Genomic DNA, 23,483 nt, shown 5'->3' with positions numbered 1-23,483 from the left:
GGAGCGGCGGCGGCACCGGCACCGCCGAGAGGTGCCGCGGGCGGGGGGTCAGCCCGGTGCCCCCGGTGCCCCGGGGCGGAAGGAAAGCGGCGAAGGCGGCGGAGTCAACATTGAATATTTATTAATCGCCGTCGAAGGACGCTCGGTAATTACAGGTTCGCCGCGAATCGCACCGGCGGCGGCTCGTCACGGCCGACGAGTCCTGGCGGGGCCGGGACCGGGCTGCGAGCGTCCAGCGGGGCCGGGGGGGGGGGCGCCCCGGGGGGGGGCCGGTGCATGCAGTATCGCCGGGCCCCCCGGCCCCGCGCCCCCCCGCTCCGCCGCCGCCAAGCGGTGTCCGCGGCGGCGGGGCCCGGGGAAGCGGGGGAGCGGGGAGCGGCTCCCGGCGCGGGGGGGTGGGGGGCTCTTGCATATCGTTGGCCATAAATATTTATTAATCGAAATGAAACGGAACAGAAACACGAAAGCACTTCTGGTGTCGGACAGGCGGGTCCCCTTTGCTACAACGGTTTGTGGTTTTTTTTTTCTTTTTCTTTTTTTTTTTTTGTTTTTCCAGGTTTTTTGTTTTGTTTTGTTTTTTTGCAAAACTTTTTTTTTTTTTTTCGTTTTGAAAACATTTCTCAGAAATCATCCTCCTCCTCCCTGGTCTCTAAAAATGCTGGTTTCTTGAAGGTGGTGCGGGCAGGTTCCAAAGGAAAAAAAAAAAAAAGAAGAAGAAAAAAAAAAAAAAAAAGCGTTTTCTCGGCTTTCCGGCGTCTCCCGACCAAGGGAATGCGGCAAACCGGGGTGAAGACACCCGGGCCGGGCCCCGGCGCCTCGGAGGGGGCGCAGCCCCGCCAGCCCCCCCCGGAGCCCCGCTTGCATAGCTGCGGGCTGCCCTGCCGCGCCCGGCCCCGGCTCCTCCAGCTGGGGAAAACCGCGGCTTCTCCGCGGGGTTGGGGATTTATTCTTTTTTTTTTTTTAATTAATTTTTCCCCCTTTTTTTTTTTTCTTTTTTTTCTTCTCTTTTTTTCCCCTTTTTTTTTTCTTTTTTTTTTTTTCTTTTTTTCCGTTTCAAGTTTTTTAAAACAGGTAAAAAACGTCCTGACACACGCGCTGCGAGAGGAGCTCCCGGGGCTGGGAGCGGGGCCGGGGCCCCCCCAAAGCAAAGTGCATCTCTGAGCGTCCGCCGGGCCGGGCCTGCTTGCATAGATAGAAATGTGGGTTCCTCCCTTCGCCTCTTTATTGCTTCGGAAAGTTGCGCTCCGCGCATCAACGCGGGCTCCTCTCGCTCCCACGGGCCGGGGCAGCGGGTGTCCAATGCCGGGGGGGGTGGGGGGTAAGGAGGGTACGGGGTCACGGCGGTGGAGGGGAGAAACGGCCCAAAATGGGGAAGGGGAGGGGGGTGGGGAAAGGAAAAAAAAAATTTTTTTTTCCCCCAAAAAATGAAATGAAAACGAATTAAAAAGAAAACGAAGCGGTTCGATCCAGCGGGCCGGGCTGGGCTCTGGGGGCGGCTCTGCGGGGGGCTGGCGGTGCGGGGGCCGCGCTTGGCGCATTCCCCCCTCGGGGAAATAATAATAATGATAATAATAATAGTAATAATAATAATGATAATAATAATGGTAATAATAATAATAATAGTAATAATAGTAATAAGAATAATTTAACTAGTCAAATAATAAATAATCATTTAAGGAAAAGGGGAAATCCTCCCAAAAAAGCACTTTGTCCCCACGGGGCGCGGGGACCCGCCGCCGGGGCCGGGTCCCCATATTGCACCAAAGCCCACGGCGGAGCCCCGGGGGCCGGTTTCCCCACACACACACACACCCTCCTCGGGGCTGGGGCGGTCGGGCGGTGGAGGAGGGGGGGGGGCTGGGGGGAGAAGGGCTGGGGGGCTGGGGGGGGTCAGTTGTGGAAGAAGGCGTTGAGCTCCTCGTACATGGGGCCCCGCTCGTGCGGGAGGTGCATGTCGTAGGGGAAGATGTTCTCGGAGTGGACCCCCCCGCGCATCCCCGTCGAACCGAAGACCAGGTTGTGGCCGGCGGGCCGGGAGCCGGGCAGCGCCGAGTAGTGCATAGAGTAGTGATAGCTTTTCTCGTGGTCGGGGGAAGAAGAGTCCTGCTTGAGGGAGAAGTTGCCGTTGATGCAGAGCGGGGGGCTGAGCCCCCCGTCGTACTCCGAGCTGTTGTAGTCGGGGGACGCGTTGCCGTAGAGGCTCTCGTAGGCGGAGGCGCAGTAGCTGTGTGTCCTCAGCCCGTGGGACCCGGGGCCGGCGGCGGGCGGGCACTGCGCCGCGGCCAGCCGCGAGCAGGGGTAGGGGTAGGGGTGCACGGCGAAGGAGGCGTTGGGCCCGTGGAAACGGCCGCCCTCCTGCCCTTGCTCCGTGAGGAAATTGCGCGAATTGAGCTGCAGGCAACCGGCCACCAGGTTGGTGGTGGGCTGCGACAGCCCCTTGCACAGAGTCTGCACGTAGGAAACCAGGTCGGGCCGTTTGCCCGAGCGCAGGATCTCGGAGAGAGCCCAGATGTAGTTCTTGGCCAGGCGAAGGGTCTCGATTTTGGAGAGCTTTTGGGTTTTGGAGTAGCAGGGCACCACCTTGCGCAGGTTGTCCAGGGCCGCGTTCAGGTCGTGCATGCGGTTGCGCTCCCGGGCGTTCGCCTTCTGCCGCCGCAGCTTGGAGCGCTCCAGCCGCGCCTTGGTCATCTTGCGCTTCTTGGGGCCGCGCTTCTTGGGCCGCTCGCCCTCCGCCTCCTCCAAGCCTTCCTCCTCCTCCTCCTCCTCCTCCTCGTCCCCGCCTAGCTCCCCTTCCTCCTTGCTCTCCCCCAGCGAGCCCTCGGGCGGCTCCTCCGGGAGGGCGCAGCCCTTCCCCGCCCGCTCCTCCTTCTCGCTGCGGGCATCCTCCTCGCACTCCTCGGCCCAGCCGGCGAATTTCGGCACCTCGGGGACCAGGCTGGGCTCGCTGAAAAGGCGCGTCAGCATGGTGGCTGCAGCGGGGGGCAAAGAGCCAGGGTTACCGGCGGCCCCGCCGCCCCCCCGCCGCCCCCCCGCCCCGCCCCGCGCTCCCCCGGAGCGGCTCCGCCGTGCCGGGACCGGCGAAAACGAATTGGGCGCAGGGACGCCCGCCGCCGCCCCCCGCCCCGGCCGCCCGCCCCCGGGGACATCGGGGCTCCCCCGGGGCGCGGCGAGCACCCCCCGTCGACGACGCCCCCCGCCCCCCCCCCGGGCTCCCCGCCGCCGCCGCCCGCGCCCCGCTCCCGGTCACCCGCGCCCGCCGCGACGGGCCCCCGCCCCCGGCCCGGCTGATGCCCCCCCCATCCCCCCCCGCCCCGGTGCCCCGCGGGCCGGGCCCGGTGCCGCCGGCCCCTCTTCGACGCCTCCAACTTTTCCCCTCCGCGGGCGCGGAACGGCCCCGGCCGCGGCTTCGCCACCGCCGTCCCGGGGCCGGAGGGCCGAGGCGCTGCCGCGCCCCCCCCCCCATCCCCCCCGCCCCCGTACCCCCTCCGGGCCGGTCAGACCCGCCCGGCGCCCCCCCCGGCCCCGGGGCTCCCTCCGGCCGCCGGAGCGCGGCCCGTGAAATGCGGCGGCATCAAACGGCGGCGCGGCAGGGGGCGGCGGGGGCGGTCGCGGCCGGGCCCCCCCCCGGGGGAGCGCGGGGGGCGCGGGCGGCGGCGCGGCCGGGGGCGCCCCCGGGACCGGCCGGGGCGGCGGGGCCGGGGCGGGGGGCACCGCCCGGGGCGGGGGCCGGGGGCGCCGCGGGGGAGCGGGGAGGCGGCTCCGCCGGGTCGGGGCCCCCGGGGGCGGCGGCGCGGCGGCTCCGCGCCGATTTCGTTGATGCCACTCGGCCGCCGCTGCCCGCTCCGTCCCGACGGGACCGCGCCGCCCCGGGCGCGCCCAGGCGCGGGGGGGGGGGGCAGGGGGGGCCGGAACCCCAACACCCCCGCACTCCCCCGGGGAGGGGAGGGGGGGGGCGCTCCGGGGCAGGGGGGGAAATCCCCATCGGCGGGGCCGGTGGCGAGCGGGAGAACCGAGGGCCGGGGGAGAACGAAAGACGGGGGGGGGGTAGGTTTGGGGGGGGAAAGGGCGAGACGTGGCGGAGAAACAAAATCAACATGGAAGTTGCCTTTTCTCCATTCAAGTTTCCTCCGCTGCCCTCCCAGCCCTCCACTTCTTACATAACTCACCTTCGGGCGGACCGCAGGAATTCTTATTTCATTGTTCCCAGCATCTTCTGGGAGCGGGACGCGGCTCCTTGAGGTGCTCCAGCCTCCTGCAGTCCTCTATCCAAAAGGAGGCGAGAGTGGCATCTCTACCCAGCAAAGGGGGGTACCAGCTCTGCTGCCAGTGCCATATGGTTGGCACGTCATGCGCGAGAGCTATCACATGAGAGCTAATGATTGACATGCGCTTGCATTCAGGGAGATTTGTCTCTCTGGGGAAGGAGGACTCGCCATCTGTCACTCTGTACTCAAAAAAAAAAACCAAAAAAAAAAAAAAAAAAACCCCAACCTTTTTCCAAATCTACAGCTCTGCCTACACGCCGCAAAATGGGAACCGGGCGAGATGCAGGCGATGGCGGGGCCGGGCTGAACAATGGAGCCAGCGGCAGGGCGACGGGGGAGACCGGCCATCCCGGCTGGGCCAAGCGTGTCGGGGGCGGCCGGTGGGCACTGGGGCGAGGGGGGAGACACCGTGGGGACCCTCGCCGGGAGCTGGCATCTGCGGCTCGCCGCAAAAGACTGCGGCGGCTCGCCCAGGTCCGTCCCCACCCTCAATCACCAGCCGAGTGGGGATGGTTGCGGTGCTGAGGGCCTGGTGTGGGCTGGGGGCTGTGGTTGGGTAGGGCCTGGGGGAGGCGGGTGGTGGCGGCCGTGCCTGGTTTGGCCGCACCAGTGTGGGCAGGGGGCTGCAGGTGTGGGTTTGGACAGGGCCAGTGACTGCAGGGCCATGGGTCCCCACATGGGTGGCACATGGCCCCTCCGGCTGCCCACCACCCCATGGCCCCCGCTGGCACCCCCTCGGCCACGCAGCCGCGCCAGCCTCTCCTTGCAGCCCCACGGCACAGCCGGGTGTGCACAGACACAGCCAGCCATCGGCACACTCCTACATGTGCACACAGACACACGCACACACTTGCACACACATGCACGCGTGAGCCCTCCCTGACACACATGGGGTCCGAGCCCCTCTGTGGGTGCGGGTCCCACGGTGGCGGTGGAGGAGGCCCGGCCATGCCGCGGTGCCACCAGCGAGGCCTTTGTCTGCTGGGCACCTCCTCACTTGCCATAGCCCTGTGCCCCGGCCTGGCAGCACCCCGACACCCCCCAGACTCCCAATCCGTCCCCCCCACGGCCAGACATCGCTGCTGCCGTTCCCCTCGTGCCTGTGCACCGGTGGCAGCGGGCAGCAGCAGTGAGCCCGTAACGGGTGTGTTGTGTCCCCAGGAGCCCAGCACCCAGTGCCCTGCAGCCATCAGGGCTGAGCCACAGCATGTCCCCGTGTCCTGGATCGCCTCGGTCCCCGCAAGCTCGGGGGGGCCGGGACCTGCCTGGCTCGAGGGGTGGGGGCAGTGGGTGCAGGGTGCTACACACCGGCACGTGCTGGCCATGTGCCACGGGCAAGGGTGGCACGGCCACAGCGTGGGCATGGCGGGGACACGGTGGCAGCAGTGGCCGGGGCTGTGCCCACGTGCAGACAAAGGGCTGGCCGTGCCTGGCCGCCGGGGCTGTGCCAGCGGCGGCGGCGGCACCCGCTCCCCCGGTGCAGGTGTCGGGGCTGGCACGTGACAGAGGGGCCTCCACCGGCAGCGAGCGTCCCCCCCCACGCTGCCGAACCCTCCGACTGTCACTCACGGCTGCGGCCGAGCAGATGGCACCTGGGCTGGAGCTGGCCCGCGGGGAGGCAGGGCCCACCCCAGCCGTGCCGGTGCCGGTGCTGTGCCGGGGCACCGATTCCCGGGCAGCCTTCTGGCACAGCGCAGCCGTTCCATCCCCGCAGCACCATTCAGCTCCCGCTGTTGCTGCCATCTTCATTTTGCAGGCTGGTGCCAGGCGGGCATCACCGTGCCTGGGGAGCACACCTTCACCCGGTGCCCGCGGCACACCAGCGCTGCCCGTGCCTGCCAGCTCTGGGTAAGTCCCCACGGCGTCGCCCTCGGTTCCCAGGCCAGGGGACCACCCACCCTCGGTGGGGGACACGACCCCCCTCCAGCCTGGCTGCACCCCCTGCCTCTGGGCAGTGAAGCAGGCAGCTCCTGGCACTGGGGTGGCAGCCCATGGGGGACCCCCGCGGGCACCGGGGCTGCCCAAAGCCGAGAAGATGCCACGGTGTGAGCGGGCAGGCTGGCCCGTGTGGGGACAGGGATGGGGACAGGGATGGGGACAGGGGGAAGCCATAAGCCCCTGGCCCAGTGCATCCGTTACAGCCTAATTAGCAGCCGGCGAGCGGCAAGGGTGGGCGCAGGCATGAGCCTCATCAGCATGCACAGCGCTTGGAGGGAGAAGAAAGTGGAGACATGAAACGGGGAGAGGAGATGAAAGGGGAGCAGGGAGATGAAAACCCAAACCGCTGCATTGTGCCGGGGCGGTGCCGGGGGCCCTTGGCCGGCCTGTGCCGGGACATGGCCCACAGTGCAGGCAGGAGCAGGGATCCCCGTGTCCCCCCGCTGTCCCCTCTGCCATGGCTGGTGATGGCACAGGGCAGAGTGGGGCAGGGGCAGCACCATCCTGGTCCCCGGGTGCCTTTGGGGGCAAGGGGGGTGCATCCAGGGTGGTGAGTGGGGCTCCCAGCATCATGGCGCAGGGGCTACGTGAGCAGAATCTGGCCCCTGGGGAAGCGGGGCTACCCTGGGTGGCAGGAGCGGGGAGGTTGGAGCGAAGGCAGGACCGGGCACAGCGGGGGGAGCAGGGGCAAGGGATGGGGGCTGGTGCTTTGGGTGCAGGGAGTGTGTGTGGGGGGGTTCTGCTGTCACAGGAGGTCAGGGCTGGGGGAGCTGGGCCCAGTGACCCCAGGGCTCTGGTCCCCATCCTGGTCCTCATGTGCAGGGATTGGCTTTTCCAGCACTGCTGACTGCGGTCCCTGGCCACGCCAGCCGGGTCCCTGGGGGTCTCGCTGCCCGGCGGGCACAGCAGGGCCTTTGGCTGGTGCATGAAGCTCTTTCCTCCTGCAAAAATTCCTCCTCCGTGTCCCTTCCCCTCCGTCTAGCAGGAAGGTGGCGGATGGCAATGGGGACCCTGCCTGGAGCAGTGGCAGCTTTGTCCTGGAGGTGGGTGCTGGGGACATGTGGCATCCAGAGGGACACAGTGGGGGCACGGCAGTGGGTTGGCACTGGCAGAGCCGGGGCTTGGAGCCGGGTGCTGGGTGGTGCTGGGACCCGGCTGGGAGCCACCTGGGCCTGGGCTGGCTCCCGGGGGTCCCGCACGGGGTGAGTTTGCCGGGGCTCAGCCAGCTGCGGCATTGCCAGCGTGGGGTCATCGCACGGCACCGCAGCCGGCTGCCTCGGCGAGGCCATGGCATCGCACCCCGCCATGGGATGGGGGGCATCCGAGCTGGCCACCTCACCAGTGGGGTCCCCGTCCCCCCTTGGTGGGGGGCTGAGGCGTCTGGGCTGGAGCAGAGGAGCCGGCTCAGCGTCCCCCCGTGAGCGGTGGCGGGGGGGAGGCGGGGGCCGTGCTGCCAGATGGAGTCGGCTCCGCGCTGCAATATTTCTGGGAGGTGAAGGCTGGGAAGAGATGGATGCGCTAACGGAGCCACCGCCGGGGAATGTCAGCGAGGGGAGGAGAGCGGCAGGAGCGCATCCCTGTCCCCATCCCTGTCCCTGCTGCCTTCGGGGATGAAGTGGCCCCGGGCCCAGTCCCTCGGTGCAGCTCTCCCTCGTGGGACCCATCCCTGGGCATCTTCCAGTCACCGGGTGAGCAGGGCCCCATCTGTGGGTGGGGGTCTCCGAGGGGTGGGGATGGGGGTATCAGTGCCCTGCCCGTCCTCGTGTCTCTAAAGGTCCCTGCAATGGGGACTGTGGGGTCATGGGTGGGCTGGGGAGCCTGGGAGGAGAAAGATGATGGTGGAGGGAAACTGAGGCACAGAGGGAGAAAAAGGGTCGGCCCTGACTCAGCTGGGATCAGGGGGGCTTTTAGCGACCCCCCTCTTCTTTTGCTCAGGAAAGCCAGGGAGATGCTGTGCCTGCTGGGGGGCTATGGTGCTGGTGCCCAGCGAAGCCCCCGTCACTGGGGGTGGCTGCTTCACCCCCTCCCCGGCTGGATCCTGCCCCTGGGGCAGCCGGACCCCCACCTGCCCGCCCCCACCCTGCCCCCGGCACTGCCATACACAGGACCTGGCAGCGGTTTTTAAGACACAGGCTGTTAATCAGGGAAACGACACCCTGGGAATTGGCCAGCGGGAAACTGCCGGAGCAGTGGCTGTGTGCGGGGATGGGGACAGGGGTCCCGGGGTGGGGGGGGCTGGTGGCCCCAGGGAACACATGTCCCACCCCTCCGTGCTCCTTTGTCAACCCGTGGGTGCTGGGTCTGCCCCCGGTGGGGTCAGATGCCCCCTGGGGACAGTGGTGAGGCTGGGAGAGGGGGACCCCAGCCCGGGACCACCGGCTGGCTGCTGCTGAGGTCATAGGGCTGCTCTGGTGAGGTCACAACGTGCTGTGACATTGCAGCCGCTGGACTGTGATGTCACAAGGCCACAGGAGCAGACAGGAGAACCCCTGCGGCCACAGCATCCCCCCCCCCCCCCCCTCCCCGTGGCTGCCCTGGCTGGGTCAAAGCGGGGGGCACAAGGGGCACAGGGGGCCAGCACGGAGCCGGCGGTGCCACCGGCATGGGCACGGTGCGGATGAACGAGCGCTGTTGGCAATGGCCCCCGGCCCCCCCGCGGCAGATGGCGTCCGCTTGGGCCCATTTCAGGGAGCCGGCAGGGCGTGATGGCGAGGGATGTGTGGTGGGGGCAGTGGCGGGGACTGTCCGCTGCCACGTGCACCCCCCATCGCCCCCCACCCCTCTGCGCTGCCCCCCCAGAGGTGGGGAGAGGTGGCCAGTGGCCCTCCCAGAAATGCACCGAGTGGTGTCAGGCCTCAGCAGGATGGGTGGCACAGGGGCTGCGGGTGAGGGGGGACCGGAGTGGCACTGGGGACGCTGGTGAAGGGCTGATTCAGGCCTGGGGAGTGGGGGGTGCCAGACTCCCATCATGTGGGGGGGCTCGGGCCACCAGCCCTTAGGAGCGGATCCAGCCTGGTGTTGCCATCGTGGGGCTTGGCTCTTCCAGCCTGTTACAGGGTGCTGGGGGGACCCCTGGGACCCTTGCCTCCATGTCGGAGTGCTGGTGGCCTCCCACCCCTGGGGACCTCGGGGACCCCCGTCCTGCATCCTGGGTGGCTTTGGGGACCGCCAGCCTGGGGAGCAGCACCCCGATGCCAACACCCTGTGCCATGGAGGGCTGGGGAGGGGGGGCCCGGCAGGGAATGGATTTGGGGGGGGGGGGAGTCTCCATGGCGACAGGGCGCCGATGACGACAGTCACCATGGCGAGGCTGCGTGGCCCGGCCTGTTGCCATGGCGATGCGCCTGGCACAGTGAGTCGCCATGGAGATGGCCGAGGGATGGAGCGGTCCCCATGGCGGGGGCCCAGGGCCAGGCTGGGGTTGGGGGGTCCCCGGGGCTGAGCCCCACCACCACCACCACGCGTGGGGCCTCGCACCCTCCCGGCGTGGCACGGCGTGGGGCCGGTGTCGCCGCGTGCCGCCGCGTGCCCGCCGCCGCCGCCGCCCAGGTTCATTTGCACGAGGCTTTTCCACTCCAGTTCACACTACCATCTGACAAGCCCAACTTCTCATTTTCAGAGTAATCACTCCACTGCACTAATTGCACATGCAAATATGCAAATTCGTATTAATTAATTACTATACTAATTAGTTCTGTGGTATTTGCGAGTAATAAATCATTCGGAGGGAGCGGGAAGCTGGAGACCTGGCCCATTTACACTTCGCATAAAATTTTAATAGGCGCTCCGGCTGATCCGGGACAGCCGCGCCGTGCCGCGTTTAAAGGCACAGAGCTGGCACGGCACGGCCTGGCCACGCTGCCCGGCTCGGGGGGCACCTGCACCCCCAGCCCTGGCACGTGGGAGGGGGCAGGGAAAAGGGAAAATGAAGAAAATGGGCAACAGGGAGGAGGGATGCGGGTGGTTTGGGGGTGCCAGGTTGGTGCCTGGGGGTCCGTGGTGGTTCCGAGCCCGGTGGCTGCGGTAGCCCCGGTTGTCTCCTCCTGGGGAAACTGAGGCAGGGAGCGGGGTCCTGCTGGGGAGGGGGTGCAGGGTGCTCCCCACAGCAGCACCCTGCGCCTGGGGGCTCTCCCCTCGCCCGGGGGGGTGACTGGCATGAGAAGGCCCCCAAGGATGCGGGGACTGAGGAGGGGATCACCCCGCTCTGCAGCTGCTCCAGCTCCTGCCGGCCACTGCCGCCACGCCAGCACTGCCACCACGCCAGCACCACGACCATGTTGGCACCACCACCACGCCAGCACCGCGCAGCCGCTCCCCGCCGCCACCTTTGGGGATTTTGCAAGCCTTTAATTGTCGTAAGCACAGATTAATTAAGCAGCGATAAACACAAACCCATGCATTATTGATGAATAAGGGTGAGTTCAGGTTGGTGCAAACGTTGTAATTAAATATAAACCTCAAGCTGCCCATTGTTAACGTACAAATTACATTACTATTGCGACACGTGTCGGGGCGCGCGGCCGGGAAGGGGCTCGTGCCCAGCACTGCGACCTTGCTGCACCCTCCGGCCACCGAGGGGGAGAGGGGACAGAGGGGCTGGGAGCAGGGTTTGGGGGTGCAGGAGTGGGGACCCCACCATCCAGCTCCCTCGCCGCAGCCATCCCTGGTTTCGCCGCAACGCCAGGGTCAGGCCCTTTTCCAGCCGCATCTGTCCTGCATCCATGTGCAGTGAAGATGCTCCACGTGGCGCGCGGCACAGGCCAAGGGATGTGTCACCGGCCCCCGGCCCCATGGGGACAGCAGCTCCCCAAGGAGAGACTGGGAGTCCCCCTGGCCCCACTGGGGTGGGGACACATGTGGGGTCTGTGCACACATGTGCACATGCACCCTGCACGCTCCTGTGCGTGTGCACACACACACATGCATGCACACACACACACTCCTGTGCACACACATGCACATCCCCGGCACATACATGCAAGCACACATCCATTCCTGCACACACACGTGCATGCACACGTGCATACGCATAGGGGTGCGCACACGTCCGTATCCCTGGCACATATGTGCATGCACATATACTCCTGCACACACACATATGCACACACATGCATGTCCCTGGCACACACATAAACATGCACACACTCTTGGGCACACACATGCGTAGACACACATATGCACGCACACACATGCACATCCTTGGCACACACATGCATGCACACACACACACACACGTATATCCTGGCACATACAGACACACATGCGCACACACCCACCCACCCGTGCGCACACACATGCGCAGCCACGGCACATGCACACACACATAGAGCCTTGGCACGTGCACGCACACACCTGTGCACATACACATGCGTGTAACCCCCAGGCGCCCCCCTCCCCTGTTCCCATCGCCCCACCACCCACCCAAACAGGACAGCCCCCACCCGCAGGGACCCGTGTCCCCACATACCCACCCCCCCGCACGAGCAGAGCCCCCCACCGGGGCACCATCCCCAGCCAGGCCACACTCACACGCATGTCCCTCCCCTATAGATTTGCACCCCACAGCCCCTTTACTGGGACCCCCATGCCAGGTGCTGTGGCTGTGCCCCCCTCCCCACGGGCACCAGGCTCTCCCCACCAAACCCCGACCCTCTGGGCATCTGAATCCCCTGGGGACCCCCCCTGGGCACAAGTGACACTGCCACTGGGGTGGGAGGTGAGTAGGGTGGGGGGGCTGCAGGGAGCTTGGGCAAGCCCGGGTGGCTGCACATCCCTGGCTTCCCGAGCCCCTCGCCCGGGTGGGGTTGGCAGCTGGTAGCTATTTATTAACCAGTCATGGTTAAATTGGTTTATAAATTAACAGATGTTTTAACTTTATTCTTTCTTCTGGGAACAGAGGCAGCAAACTGGTCTGTGCTGGCGGTCGGGCATCTTCCGGGCCCCCTCCCCAGGAGGGTCTTATGGATGGGGACGGGGTGGGGGGAGCAGGGCTGGCGGCCCCCCAGCTGCAGCCCCCCCTGGCAGGGCACCGGGATGGGCTGTCGGGTCCCCTGGGGTCACACCCCCCTGGGGAAGGGGGCGACTGGGGAGGGTACGTGCTACAGGTGGGTAAACTGAGGCACGGCTGTCCCCCGGCATGGGGACACCCCTGAGCTGCCTCTCCCCTGCACCCGCTGCCTCCTCAGGAACTCCAGGCTTGGACCCTCCCGTGTCCCCACCCCCCCCACCCCCCCCCCCCTGGTTTTAACCCATCAGACCCTCCTGGGGGTAGCAGGGAGACCTCAGCACTGGGCTCCATGCACACAGCCCCCCCGCCCCCCCCCCCGGTTCATGCCCTGTCCGGGTGGGATGCCCACCCTGGTCCCACCCTGGCCAGGAGCATCCCGGGGCATGGGCATGTGGCTTGGCGTGGGCTGGTGGCCAGTGGCTGCCAACCAGGACGGCTCCAGCCGCGGCTTCTCTCTGGCCACCCGGTGCCAAAGCCCTTGAGCCCATGCCCAGGCCTGGTTGTGCCAACACCGGGGTGGCCGTGCCAGCGCCGTGCCCCGCCGTGCCAGCCGCACTGGGGGTGGCAGCTGCCGGCAGCGTGCCGCAGCACCCACAGGCACGGCCGGGCTGGCGAGGGCACCGGCACCAGGCCCAGCCCAGGGGGGACAGGGGGGGCACAGCCCCCTGCCCACCCTGCTGGGGGTAGGGATGGGTCCCCTCATCCTGCTGGGGACAGCAGCCCCCCCGTCCTGCCGGGGTGTGGGGTCAAAGCGCCCGGGCCCACAGGGGTAGGGGGACGCATTCCTTCCACACACCAGGGTTGGAGCCCCCCCATTGCCAGGGATATGGAGTTGGAGCCCCCCCATTTCCAGCGATATGGGGTTGGAGCCCCCCTTGCCAGGGACACAGGGCTGAAGACCCCCCTTTCCAATGACACGGAGTTGGAGACCCCCTTTTCCAGAGATGTGGGGCTGTAGCCCCCTGCTTTCCCACGACATGAGGTTGTAGCACCCCACTTTCCCACGATATAGGGTTGTAGTCCCCCCCCTTCCAGGGACACAGTGTTGCAGCCCCCCTCCTTCCTACAATATGGGGTTGGAGCCCCCCCTTTTCCAGGGATAAGGAATTGGAGCCCCCCCTTTCCAGGGATACAGGGTTGCAGCCCCCCTCCCCCCCCCCCGCGCTGGGGTTGGAGCCCCCGTCACGCCGAGGACACGGAATTGCAGCCCCCTCCGCTGCCCATATCGTTTCCCCATCGCACGGAGAGGTCCCCGCCCCCCCTCCCCCCCCCCCCGGGCAGTGACATTGGCAGCGGGACAGTGGGGTGCCACGGAGGGGGGGGCAGGTCCTCAGCCGCCCCCATGCAGTCCCATTTGGGGAGGGGGGCACCCCCAGGGCCCCTTCCCCTCTGCAGCGCCACGGGCTTGTCACTGGGGGGGGGCTCCCAGCAGGGAAGGGGTTAAAGCCCCCGCCCCCACGGGCTCCCACGCGTGTTCCCACTCCTGGCACCTCCCCCGCGCCCGGGGGGGGGCACCGGCCCCACTCGGCCGCCCCCGCTGGAGCTCGGGGCGGGGGGGCTGTGCCCGGGGGGCTGCACCCACGGTGGGTCCGGGAGTGGGGGGGCTCGGGCACCCCCTCGCACAGGGCACCCAGGAGTCCGGGGGGGGGGAACCAGGGTGAGGGGCGCTGGGGGGGGCTCGGCACCCACGGACACCCCCCGCCCCCGCCCTGGCCCCGCCCCCGCTCAGGCCCCGCCCCCCGACACTTACCTTTTGGACCGGGCAATAGGCGTTCCCATGTCCTCTTGTCCCCACAGTGCCCTGTTCCTATGGCACCCATCCCCACGGCTCCCCGTCCCCATGGCACCCCATCCCCACGGCACACCATTCCCATGGCATCCTGTCCCCGTGGCACCATGTCCCCCGCCATGGCACCCCATCCCCATGGCACCCCATCCCCACGGCACACCATTCCCATGGCATCCTGTCCCCATGGCACCACGTCCCCTGCCATGGCACCCCATCCCAAAGCACCCCATCCCCACGGCACCCCATCCCCATGGCATCCCATCCCCATGGCACCCCATCCCCACGGCACCCCATCCCCATGGCACACCATTCCCATGGCACCCCATTCCCACGGCACCCCATCCCCATGGCACACCATTCCCATGGCATCCTGTCCCCATGGCACCACGTCCCCTGCCATGGCACCCCATCCCAAAGCACCCCATCCCCACGGCACCCCATCCCCATGGCATCCCATCCCCATGGCACCCCATCCCCATGGCACCCCATCCCCACGGCACCCCATCCCCACGGCATCCCATCCCCATGGCACCCCATCCCCATGACACCCCATCCCCATGGCATTTCATCCCCATGGCACCCCATCCCCATGGCACCCCATCCCCATGGCACCCCATCCCCATGACACCCCATCCCCATGGCACCCCATCCCCATGACACTCCATCCCCATGGTGCCCAATCTCCATGGCTCCCCACCCCCATGGCACCCCATCCCCATGGCACCCCATCCCCATGGCACCCCATCCCCATGACACTCCATCCCCATGGTGCCCAATCTCCATGGCTCCCCACCCCCATGGCACCCTCTCCCCACGACGCCCCAGCCCCACAGCCCCCTGCCCCCGCCATGTCCAGCCCCCCACCGCCGTTGCTCCGCCGGCGGACGATGGCTCCCGCTCCTCGCCGGTGCCCGCTGGCAGGGGGCGAGGCGGGCGAGCGCCGCTTCCCTGAACCTGCTGCTATTTTTACTTTCTCTGCGGGAGGATTTGCTGCTGCACGGAGCTGCAGCCCCCGCCTCACGGCACGGGGATGGGCACGGCATGGCATGGCACGGGTACGGCACAGTCCTTGCCCACCACAGCACAGCCTGGGTGCCCACGGTGCCACTATGGGGCTGACCCATCAAGGAGTGGGGCTGCGTGTGGCTCATGTGTTCCCAGCCCCAGTGGGATGAAGGGGGCTCAGGCACCGTGCCCCCTCCCCAGCAGCGCCGGGTGCCAGGCCTGGTGCGGTCCCCCCCTGCACCAAGCCGCATGTGCCACCCGTGGGTGCAGCCTGCGTGGGTGCAGGCGGGGGCGGTGCGTGCTGATCCCAGGGGGCTGCGGGTGCTGTTGCAGCGCAGGGAGGGGGCCCGGCCACCCCCTCACACGGTGTCTTCGTGGGTGGGAGGAGCGGGAACGGCAGCGGGAAGGAGCCTGGGAACCTGTTGCCATAATGACTCCGGTCCCACACGGGAACGGGGATGGGGACGATGCTCAGGGCCCCCCGGCACAGGGCCAGCCTTGGCGCAGGGTGACCCAGGGACCCCTCACTCTGTCCCCCCGGCTCAACCCCCCAGCCCCTTCCACAGGGACATGGGCTCTGTGGGTGCCCATCCGCGGGCTGTCCCCACACTCGGTGGGCACTGCCACCTGGGGCTGTGCTGTGCCACAAGGCCAAGGTCAGCCTCGCAGAGCCTGGCTTGGGCACGCTTGGCCACTCAGAGCCGGGCTTTGCCATGCAGAACCACGCTTTGCCGTGCAGAGCTGAGCTTTGCCACACAGCGCCCAGCTTTGCCACACAGAGCTATGGTTTGCCACACTTTGCCGTGCAGAGCCGATCTTTGCCATGCAGAGCCATGCTTTGCTGTGCAGAGCCAAGCTTTGCCACACAGAGCCCAGCTTTGCCATGCAGAACCACATTTTGCTGCACGGAGCTGAGCTTTGCCACACAGAGCTATGGTTTGCCACGCTTTGCCATGCAGAGCCGATCTTTGCCATGCAGAACCACGCTTTGCCATGCAGAGCCCGGCTCTGCCATGCAGAACCATGCTTTGCCACACAGAGCCCAGCTTTGCCATGCAGAGCCGAGCCTTGCCATGCAGAACCACGTTTTGCTTTGACACACAGAGCTATGGTTTGCCACGCTTTGCCATGCAGAACCACGCTTTGCCACGCAGAGCCGGGCTTTGCCGTCTCTGCCGCGTGGGGCCCGGCGGGCGGGAGGCTGGTCCATGGCACGGTGCCACTCGGGTAAATATTTTGCTGGAGCGGCGGCTGCTGGCCCGCGGCCACCCGCAGCCGTTGGAGCACCGGGAGATCCGGGGGCCGGAGCCAGCTCCCGGCTCCCCCTTCCTTCTCCCTCCCCACAAGTGGCTTCCTCCACGCCAATGCCACCGCCCAGGCTCTGTCACCTCGCCAGGCCACCCCGTGACTCTGGCTGCTGGTGACCCCACTGTCCCCCTGCACGGGGACCCACCGGTGGGCCAGGAGAGATGCCCTCAGTCCGGTGTCCCTCCCGGCAGGACCGTGGCACAGCCTGACACGTGCAGCACCGGTGCTGAGCCGTGCCCGGGATGAGGCTGTGCCTGGGGGCCCCGAGCCCCTACTGCTCCGGGGGCAAACTTTGGGTTTGGTGGAATTTTCCACCGGGAAAACCACCGAGAGCTGGGGCAGAGCTGGGGCAGCCAGGCACAGCCGGAGGGGGGGGCACAGCCCCCTGCCCCCAGCACCCCCGGCTGGAGCTGGAGCCCTGGCACCTGGATGGGGTGTTTTGGTGGTCCTGTGTCCCTGGGGATGTCCCCTGGCTGTATCCCCCGGGAGATCCCGTCCGTGCTGTCCCCCCATGTGGCACGGAGCAGCCAGGGGGGGCTTTTCCCACGACCCCCCTGAGGACGAGTGGCCGTGCCCCTGCCCGCCCAGCCCACGGCTCTGCGGGGAAACTGAGGCACGAGGGATGGGGACTCCGGTGGAGGCCCCCGTTCCCGTCCCATCCCAACCGGCCCTGGCAGCCAGAGGACACCCCCCTGGCAGGGAAGGGGTTAAGGGCCCCCCACGGCTTGGCTGAACCCCCTGGGGGGGCTCCTCAAGGGCTCATTACCGGCCTCAGCCCCCCTGCCCCGGGGGATGAATAATTCAGCGCCTGGTAGGAGATGTGTCCTCCCTCCCTCTCCTTCCTCCTCCTCCTCCTCCTCCTCCTCACCGGCTCTGCCTTCCCCACCTCCCGCCGCGTTCAGTCCTCGCCGTACCGAGCCCCGGTTGCCACCAAACTCCGCGCGGTGGGCACCGGCGGCAGAGACCCCCCTCCGGCAGTGGCGGTGACACTCGGTCGAGGCCATGGACCCCAAGGACCGCAAGAAGATCCAGTTCTCGGTGCCAGCCCCCCCCAGCCAGCTGGACCCCCGCGCTGTTGAGATGGTGAGGGTGGCCGTCAGGGTCCGGGGTCATGCTGGGGGTCCCCTGTCACCCAGGGCTGTGACAAGGGACCCCCGGCATGAGCGGGAGAGATGGGAGACCCCCAAGGGTGCTGATGTGAGCTGGGTCCTGCGGGAGGGATGGGGACAGATGGGACGGGATGGGGACAGAGTGGGATAGGAGGGATGGGGTGGAACTGGGAGAGCTGGACAAGGGGGATGAGAGGGGACAGGATGGGGGACAGAGGGGACAGGAGGGAGGGAATGGGACTGGGAGAGTAGGACAAGGGGGATTGGAGGGGACAAGGCATGGGATGGAAGGGACAGAGGGGACAGGAGGGATGGGATGGGACAAGGTGGATGGGACGGGACAGGATGGGGGATGGAGGGAACAGGAGGGACAGGATGGGACTGGGAAAGCAGGACAAGGGGGATCAGAGGGGGACAGGGCATGGGACGGGAGGGACAGTGGGGACAGGACTGGATGGGGGGCACAGGATGGGACAGGGGAGAGATGGGGACAGGAGGAGGGAGCTCCAAGGTCCCTGTGTGAGCTGCGGTCCGGCAGAGGGAGAGTAGTGCCGGAGGACAGGGACAGGGATGGGACAGGAGGGCAGGAGGGAAGGGATGGGATGGAGGGGACAGTGCAGCCACCCCCAGCCAGTTGTGCCTGGCCCAAGGGGACGTCCCCAGCACACGCTGGACCCAGACCCCTCACAGAGGGGCCAGGCAGGAGCTGGGGGTCTCATGGGGTTTGGGGGCACTGGGGACATCACAGGGATGCTGGGACGGGACTGTGGCCCCTCTGCGGGGCACTGCATCCTTCAGTGGCACTGGGTTGGTGGGGACCCTCACCCTGGGGACACCCGCCCCAGCCAGGGCTGGGTGCTCCCCCCGTGCCAGGGGGGTATGTGGCCCCACACGCTCCCTGCCCGCACCCACGCTCACACGCATACACACGCTCACACACGTGCAGGCATGTGCAGGGGGCCTCGTCCTGGGGCGCATGGCAGGGGACGGGGGGACCCCTGGTGTCCCCAGCTGGTGACACCCCGCTGTGCCCCAGATCCGCCGGCGGAGGCCCACGCCGGCCATGCTCTTCCAGCTCTCCGAGCATTCCTCCCCAGGTGAGACCGGCACCGGCTGGGAATGGGACACAGGGACGTGGTGGCAGGGGATGTCTGGGCCAGGGGCGAGAGGTGGTGACAGGGGTGGGACGTGGTGTCACCAATGGGCTGTGGTGGCAGGGATGGGATGTGGTGGCAAGCATGGGATGGGTTGTCTGGGATGGGACGTGGTGGCAGGGTGGGATGTGGTGTCACCTGTGCTATGGGATGTCTGTCGTGTCACCTATGCTATGGGATGGGACATGGTGGCCGGGTGGGATGCGGTGTCACCTATGCTGTGGGATGTCTGGGATGGGACATGGTGGCAGGGAGGGGACATGGTGGATGTGGTGTCACCTGTGCTATGGGATGTCTGGGATGGGACATAGTAGGGGGGGGGGACATGGTGGATGCAGTGTCACCTGTGCTATGAGATGCCTGGGATGCGACATTGTAGCAGGGGGGACATAGTTTCAGGGTGGCATGTGGTGTCACCTGTGCTATGGGATGTCTGCAGCGTCACCTGTGCTATGGGATGTCTGCAGTGTCACCTGTGCTATGGGATGCCTGGGATGGGACATGGTAGCGGGGGGGACATGATTTCAGGGTGGGATGTGGTGTCACCTGTGCTGTGGGATGTCTGCAGTGTCACCTATGCTATGGGATGCCCGGGATGGGACATGGTGGCAGACTGGGATGCGGTGTCACTTGTGCTATGGGATGCCCGGGATGGGACATGGTGGCAGACTGGGATGCGGTGTCACTTGTGCTATGGGGTGTCTGGGATGGGACATGGAGGCAGGGAGGGGACAGGATGTCACATAAAGAATGGGGTGGCAGGGAGGGGACACAGTGGCGGAAGGGGATGTTGTGGCAGGCAGGGTAACCCCCTGGAGTGGGGGGCTGGGGTGGGCAGGGACTTGCCAGGGGCTCTGCCGGGTGCAGCCCCGTCCCACTCACCCCTGTCTCCCTGGTGCTGCTGACCCAGAGGACGAGTCCCTGCCCTACCAGGTGAGTGGGCACCGAGACCCCCGGGGCAGCCTGGTCCCTGTCCCGTGGCTCCCGGGGCACCGGGGGTTATCGGGACCCAGCCCGGGCGCCTGCCGCCCCATCCCAGCCTGGCCCTGGCGCTTATCGGTTCCTGCCCGGCACGGGCACACGGCGCCAGCACCGTGGGGACGGAGACGGGGATGGGGACATGGAGCCAAGCCAGGCTGTGGGGTTTGGCCGTGGTGCCAACCACCTCGTGACCATCACGGGGACACCACACCAGGGTCCCTAACGCCACATCCCCACTGTGGGGTCCCCGATGCTGGATCCCCATGGTGGAGTCCCCAGGGATGGATCCCCATGGCAGGGTCCTCATTGTGGGGTCCCCAGCACTGGATCCCCGTGGCGGGGTCCCCAGGAACCAATCCACATGGCAGGGTCCCCATCATGGGGTCCCCAATGCTGCAACTCCATGGCGGGGTCCCCATCATGAGGTCCCCAGTGCTGCATCCCTGTGGCGGGGTCCCCATTGTGGGGTCCCCAACGCTACATCTCCATGGCGGGGTCCCCATCATAAGGACCCCAGTGCTGCATCCCTGTGGCGGGGTCCCCATTGTAGGGTCCCCAGTGCTGCAACTCCATGACGGGGTCCCCATCATGAGGTCCCCAGTGCTGGATCCCCACGGCAGGGTCCCCAACAACACCCCCCCATGGTGGGGTCCCCACCATGGGGGTCCCCAATGCTACATCCCCATGGCAGGGCCCCACCATGGGGGTTCCCAATGCTGCATCTCCATGGCAGGGTCCCCATTGTGGGGTCCCCAATGTTGCATCCCCATGGCAGGATCCCCACTGTGGGGTCCCCAGTGCTGGATCCCCATGGCGGGGTCTCCAACAATGCATCCCCGTGGTGGGGTCCCCAATGCTGCATCCCCACAGCGGGGTCCCCAGCGCTGCATGTCCATGGCAGGGTCCTCATCAGCGGGGGGTGGTCAGCCTTAGGTCCCCATTGCAGGACCCCCATCGCAGCATCCTCATCCCGGGCTCCCAACTGCAAGACCCCTGTCACAGCACCCACCTCCCCAGGGGGGTCCCAGCTCCCCAGAGGCTGTGGGGGGATGCCGGGACCCCAGCCCCGATGCCGCTCTCCCCTGCAGCGTGCCTCCGGTGAGGGCTGCCTGCTGAAACCAAAGAGGACCAACCCGTGTGCCTACACACCGCCCTCGCTCAAAGGTACCAGCTGGCACATCTGAAGGGGGAAACTGAGGCACGGGGGCTGTGTGGGGTGGGCTGGGGGCACCCGGGACCCCCCACACTTCTCCTGGTGCCACGTGGCTCTGTGGCAAGACCCCAGTGCTCCCAGTGCTCAGAGTGGGGTCCTGATGCTGGTACCTCCCCAGCGGTGCAGCGCATCGTGCAGTCCCACCTGGAGAGTGGCCTGGTGGGGGGGGACAGCTCCGACGGGGAGGCCGATGACGGGGAGCACGAGCTGTCCCACGCCTGCGACCCCGACAGCACCCTCGAGACTGGTGAGGGGGACAGGGCTGCCAGAGCCTTGGGGGACACGGGGACATGGGGATGGGGCTGCCAGAGTCCAGGGGACGACATGAGGACAGGATTGCTGGAGCCTGGGGGGACATGGCAACATGGGGATGGGGCTGCCAGAGTCTAGGGGACATGGGGACAGTGCTGCTGGAGCCCAAGGGACATGGGAACCCGATTGCCAGAGCTGGGGGACACAAGAAGACTGGGACAGGGCTGCTGGAGCCCCGAGGTGCAGCGATGGGTGCCACCACCCCCTGTAGCCCTTGGGGACAGGGTGGGTGCTGTGGGGGGGGACAGGCCGGCTGCATTCTCCCCGGGGACCGAGCAGGGCCTGTGGGGGCCACCATGTCCCCCCACTGGGCAGCATCCCCGTCCCTCACTGGGGCCAGCCGGACCCCCAGCCGCTCAGCAGACCGGTGGCTGCCAGCTCTGGTGGTGCCAGGGTGCCACCGGTGCCTTCCTCTCCCCCTCCTCATCGCCACCCGGCCGAGAAGCCCCGGGGAGCCAGGGCAGAGCCGAGCGGAGCTTCTTCCCCGCCGGCCCCAAGGCGCACAAGCGGAAAGGTAACGGGGTGGGGACAGGGGTGGCAGGGGACAGGGATGGCTGGGGACAGGGATGGTGGAGGGATGGGGATGGTGGGTGACAAGGATGGTGGGGGGATGGGGATGGAGGTGACAAGGATGGTGAGGGGCTGGGGATGGTGCGGGGCTGGGGATGGTGGGTGACAGGGATGGTGTAGAGATGGGGATGTGGAGTGACAAGGATGGTGGGGGGATGGGGATGGTGGGGGACAAGGATGGTGGAGGGATGGGGATGGAGGTGACAAGGATGGTGAGGGGCTGGGGATGGTGGGGGGATGGGGATGGTGGGTGACAAGGATGGTGGGGGGATGGGGGTGGTTAGGGGCAAGGATGGTGGGGGGCCAGGGGTGGTGGGGGACAAGGATGGTGGAGGGACGGGGATGGAGGTGACAAGGATGGTGGGGGGATGGGGATGGTGAGGGACAAGGATGGTGGGGGGCTGGGGGTGGTGGGGGTCAAGGATGTTGGAGGGACGGGGATGGTGGCAGCTGGGGACAGTGGGGGACAAGGATAGTGGAGGGACAGGGATGGCAGGGGACAAGGATGGCGGGGAACAAGGATGGTGTAGGGTGAGGGACAGTGGGGGACAACGATGGCAGGGGGCCAGGCATGGTAGGGGCCAAGGATGACGGGGGGCTGGGGACAGCAGGGGGCCAGGGGTGGTGGGGGGCTGGGGAAAGTGTGGGACAAGGATGGTGGAGCAGCAGGTATGGCAGGGGGCTGGGGACAATGGGGACAAGGATGGCAGAGGGCCGGGAAGGACAAGGGGCCCGGCCTGCCCACCCCCCGCTGCAGCCCCCTGTCCCAGGGGGTCACCCCGGCGCCGGGGGGGGTGGTGTGGGTGTCCCCTGTCCTCGTGTCCCGCAGGCGGGCAGAAGGTGTCCTTCGCCGGCGGGCTGGAGGAGCGCGGCGAGGCCCTGAAATCCCTGACGGTGTCGGAGATCCCGGAGGATCCCGAGGGAGCGGAGGGTGACGAGGAGGAGCCGGGACGGGAGCAGGAGGAGGGTGGCAGCGGGGGTACGCGGGGCATCCCCCCCCCCTCCCCGGCAGCCCCGGTGCCCGTGGGGTCCCACGCGTGACCTTGTCTGTCCCCAGAGCGGCGACACGTTGGCTTCGCGCCCCCCGGCCCCGAGCGCCATGCGCCCACCTTCCCGCTGGGCACCAGTTAGCCGGCACTGGGCACCCACCGCCCCCCGGCCGCAGCAGCTTCGTCCGTGCCCCCCCCAGCCCCCCCTGCCCTGCCTGCGCTTCGTGTGCCCTGCCATGCCCTGCCAGGACCCCCGCCTCACTGCCAGGGGTCCCGGCCCCAGCCAGCCCCCCCAGGGGGTGCGTGAGGCCTTGTGCCCCCCCCCCAGCTGCTGGGGCAGGCTGTGGGGCTGGGACCCCCGGGTGCTGGCGGGGTGTGGGGCCCCCCCCAGCTCCTGCGCCCTTCGAGCAGAGCCCCCCGCCTGCAATAAACGGCTGTACAGAGAGGCTGGAGCGGCTTTGGGGGTCTGGGGGGTCCTGAGAGATGTGGCTGGGGGGGTGACAGCCTGGGGGGGGGGGCGGGGGGCTGGGGGGTCCTGAGAGCCGTAGCTGGGGGGTGACTGCCTGGGTGGGGGGGGGGCGGGCAGGGGGGACTGGGCACCTGGAGGGGCAGCGGGGGGCTGTGGGGCTGGGCTATGGGGTCAGGCCCAGGTGCCCCATGGACACCCTCGTCCCCCGTGGGGAATGGTCCCTCCCAGCCCCACGGACAGCCCCCCCTTCCCCAGCCCAACGGTCAGCTCCCCCCCAGGGGAGAATGGTCTCTCCCTCACCTCACTGACCTTCCCCCCCCCCAGCGGAGAGTGGTCTCTCCCTCACCCCACTGACACAAACACCCCCCACCCCC

General features: G+C 67.5%; 2 protein-coding genes across 2 annotated transcripts; one reads left to right on the top strand and one right to left on the bottom strand.

Annotated features, from left to right (window-relative positions):
• Positions 1-1,010: 1,010 nt before the first annotated feature.
• On the bottom strand, positions 1,011-4,317 carry NEUROD2 (neuronal differentiation 2). The gene is made up of 2 exons (XM_027805696.2): positions 4,167-4,317; positions 1,011-2,969 (listed from the first exon to the last, which is right to left on the bottom strand). Exon 2 carries the CDS (start codon positions 2,962-2,964, stop codon positions 1,891-1,893), a length of 1,074 nt encoding a protein of 357 aa, XP_027661497.2. The 5' UTR covers positions 2,965-2,969; positions 4,167-4,317; the 3' UTR covers positions 1,011-1,890.
• Positions 4,318-17,188: 12,871 nt separating this feature from the next.
• PPP1R1B (protein phosphatase 1 regulatory inhibitor subunit 1B) lies at positions 17,189-23,073 on the top strand. The gene is made up of 8 exons (XM_055697772.1): positions 17,189-17,395; positions 18,458-18,518; positions 19,486-19,508; positions 20,645-20,720; positions 20,888-21,016; positions 21,527-21,595; positions 22,481-22,630; positions 22,709-23,073. The coding sequence occupies exons 1-8, from the start codon at positions 17,315-17,317 to the stop codon at positions 22,780-22,782; spliced, it is 663 nt and encodes a 220-aa protein (XP_055553747.1). The 5' UTR covers positions 17,189-17,314; the 3' UTR covers positions 22,783-23,073.
• The last annotated feature ends 410 nt before the right edge of the window (positions 23,074-23,483 follow it).

Source organism: Falco cherrug, chromosome 20 (assembly GCF_023634085.1).
Source record: "Falco cherrug isolate bFalChe1 chromosome 20, bFalChe1.pri, whole genome shotgun sequence".
Taxonomy (NCBI): domain Eukaryota; kingdom Metazoa; phylum Chordata; class Aves; order Falconiformes; family Falconidae; genus Falco; species Falco cherrug.
Note: the sequence above shows the minus strand (reverse complement) of the source record. Positions and strands in the feature narration are given on the sequence as shown.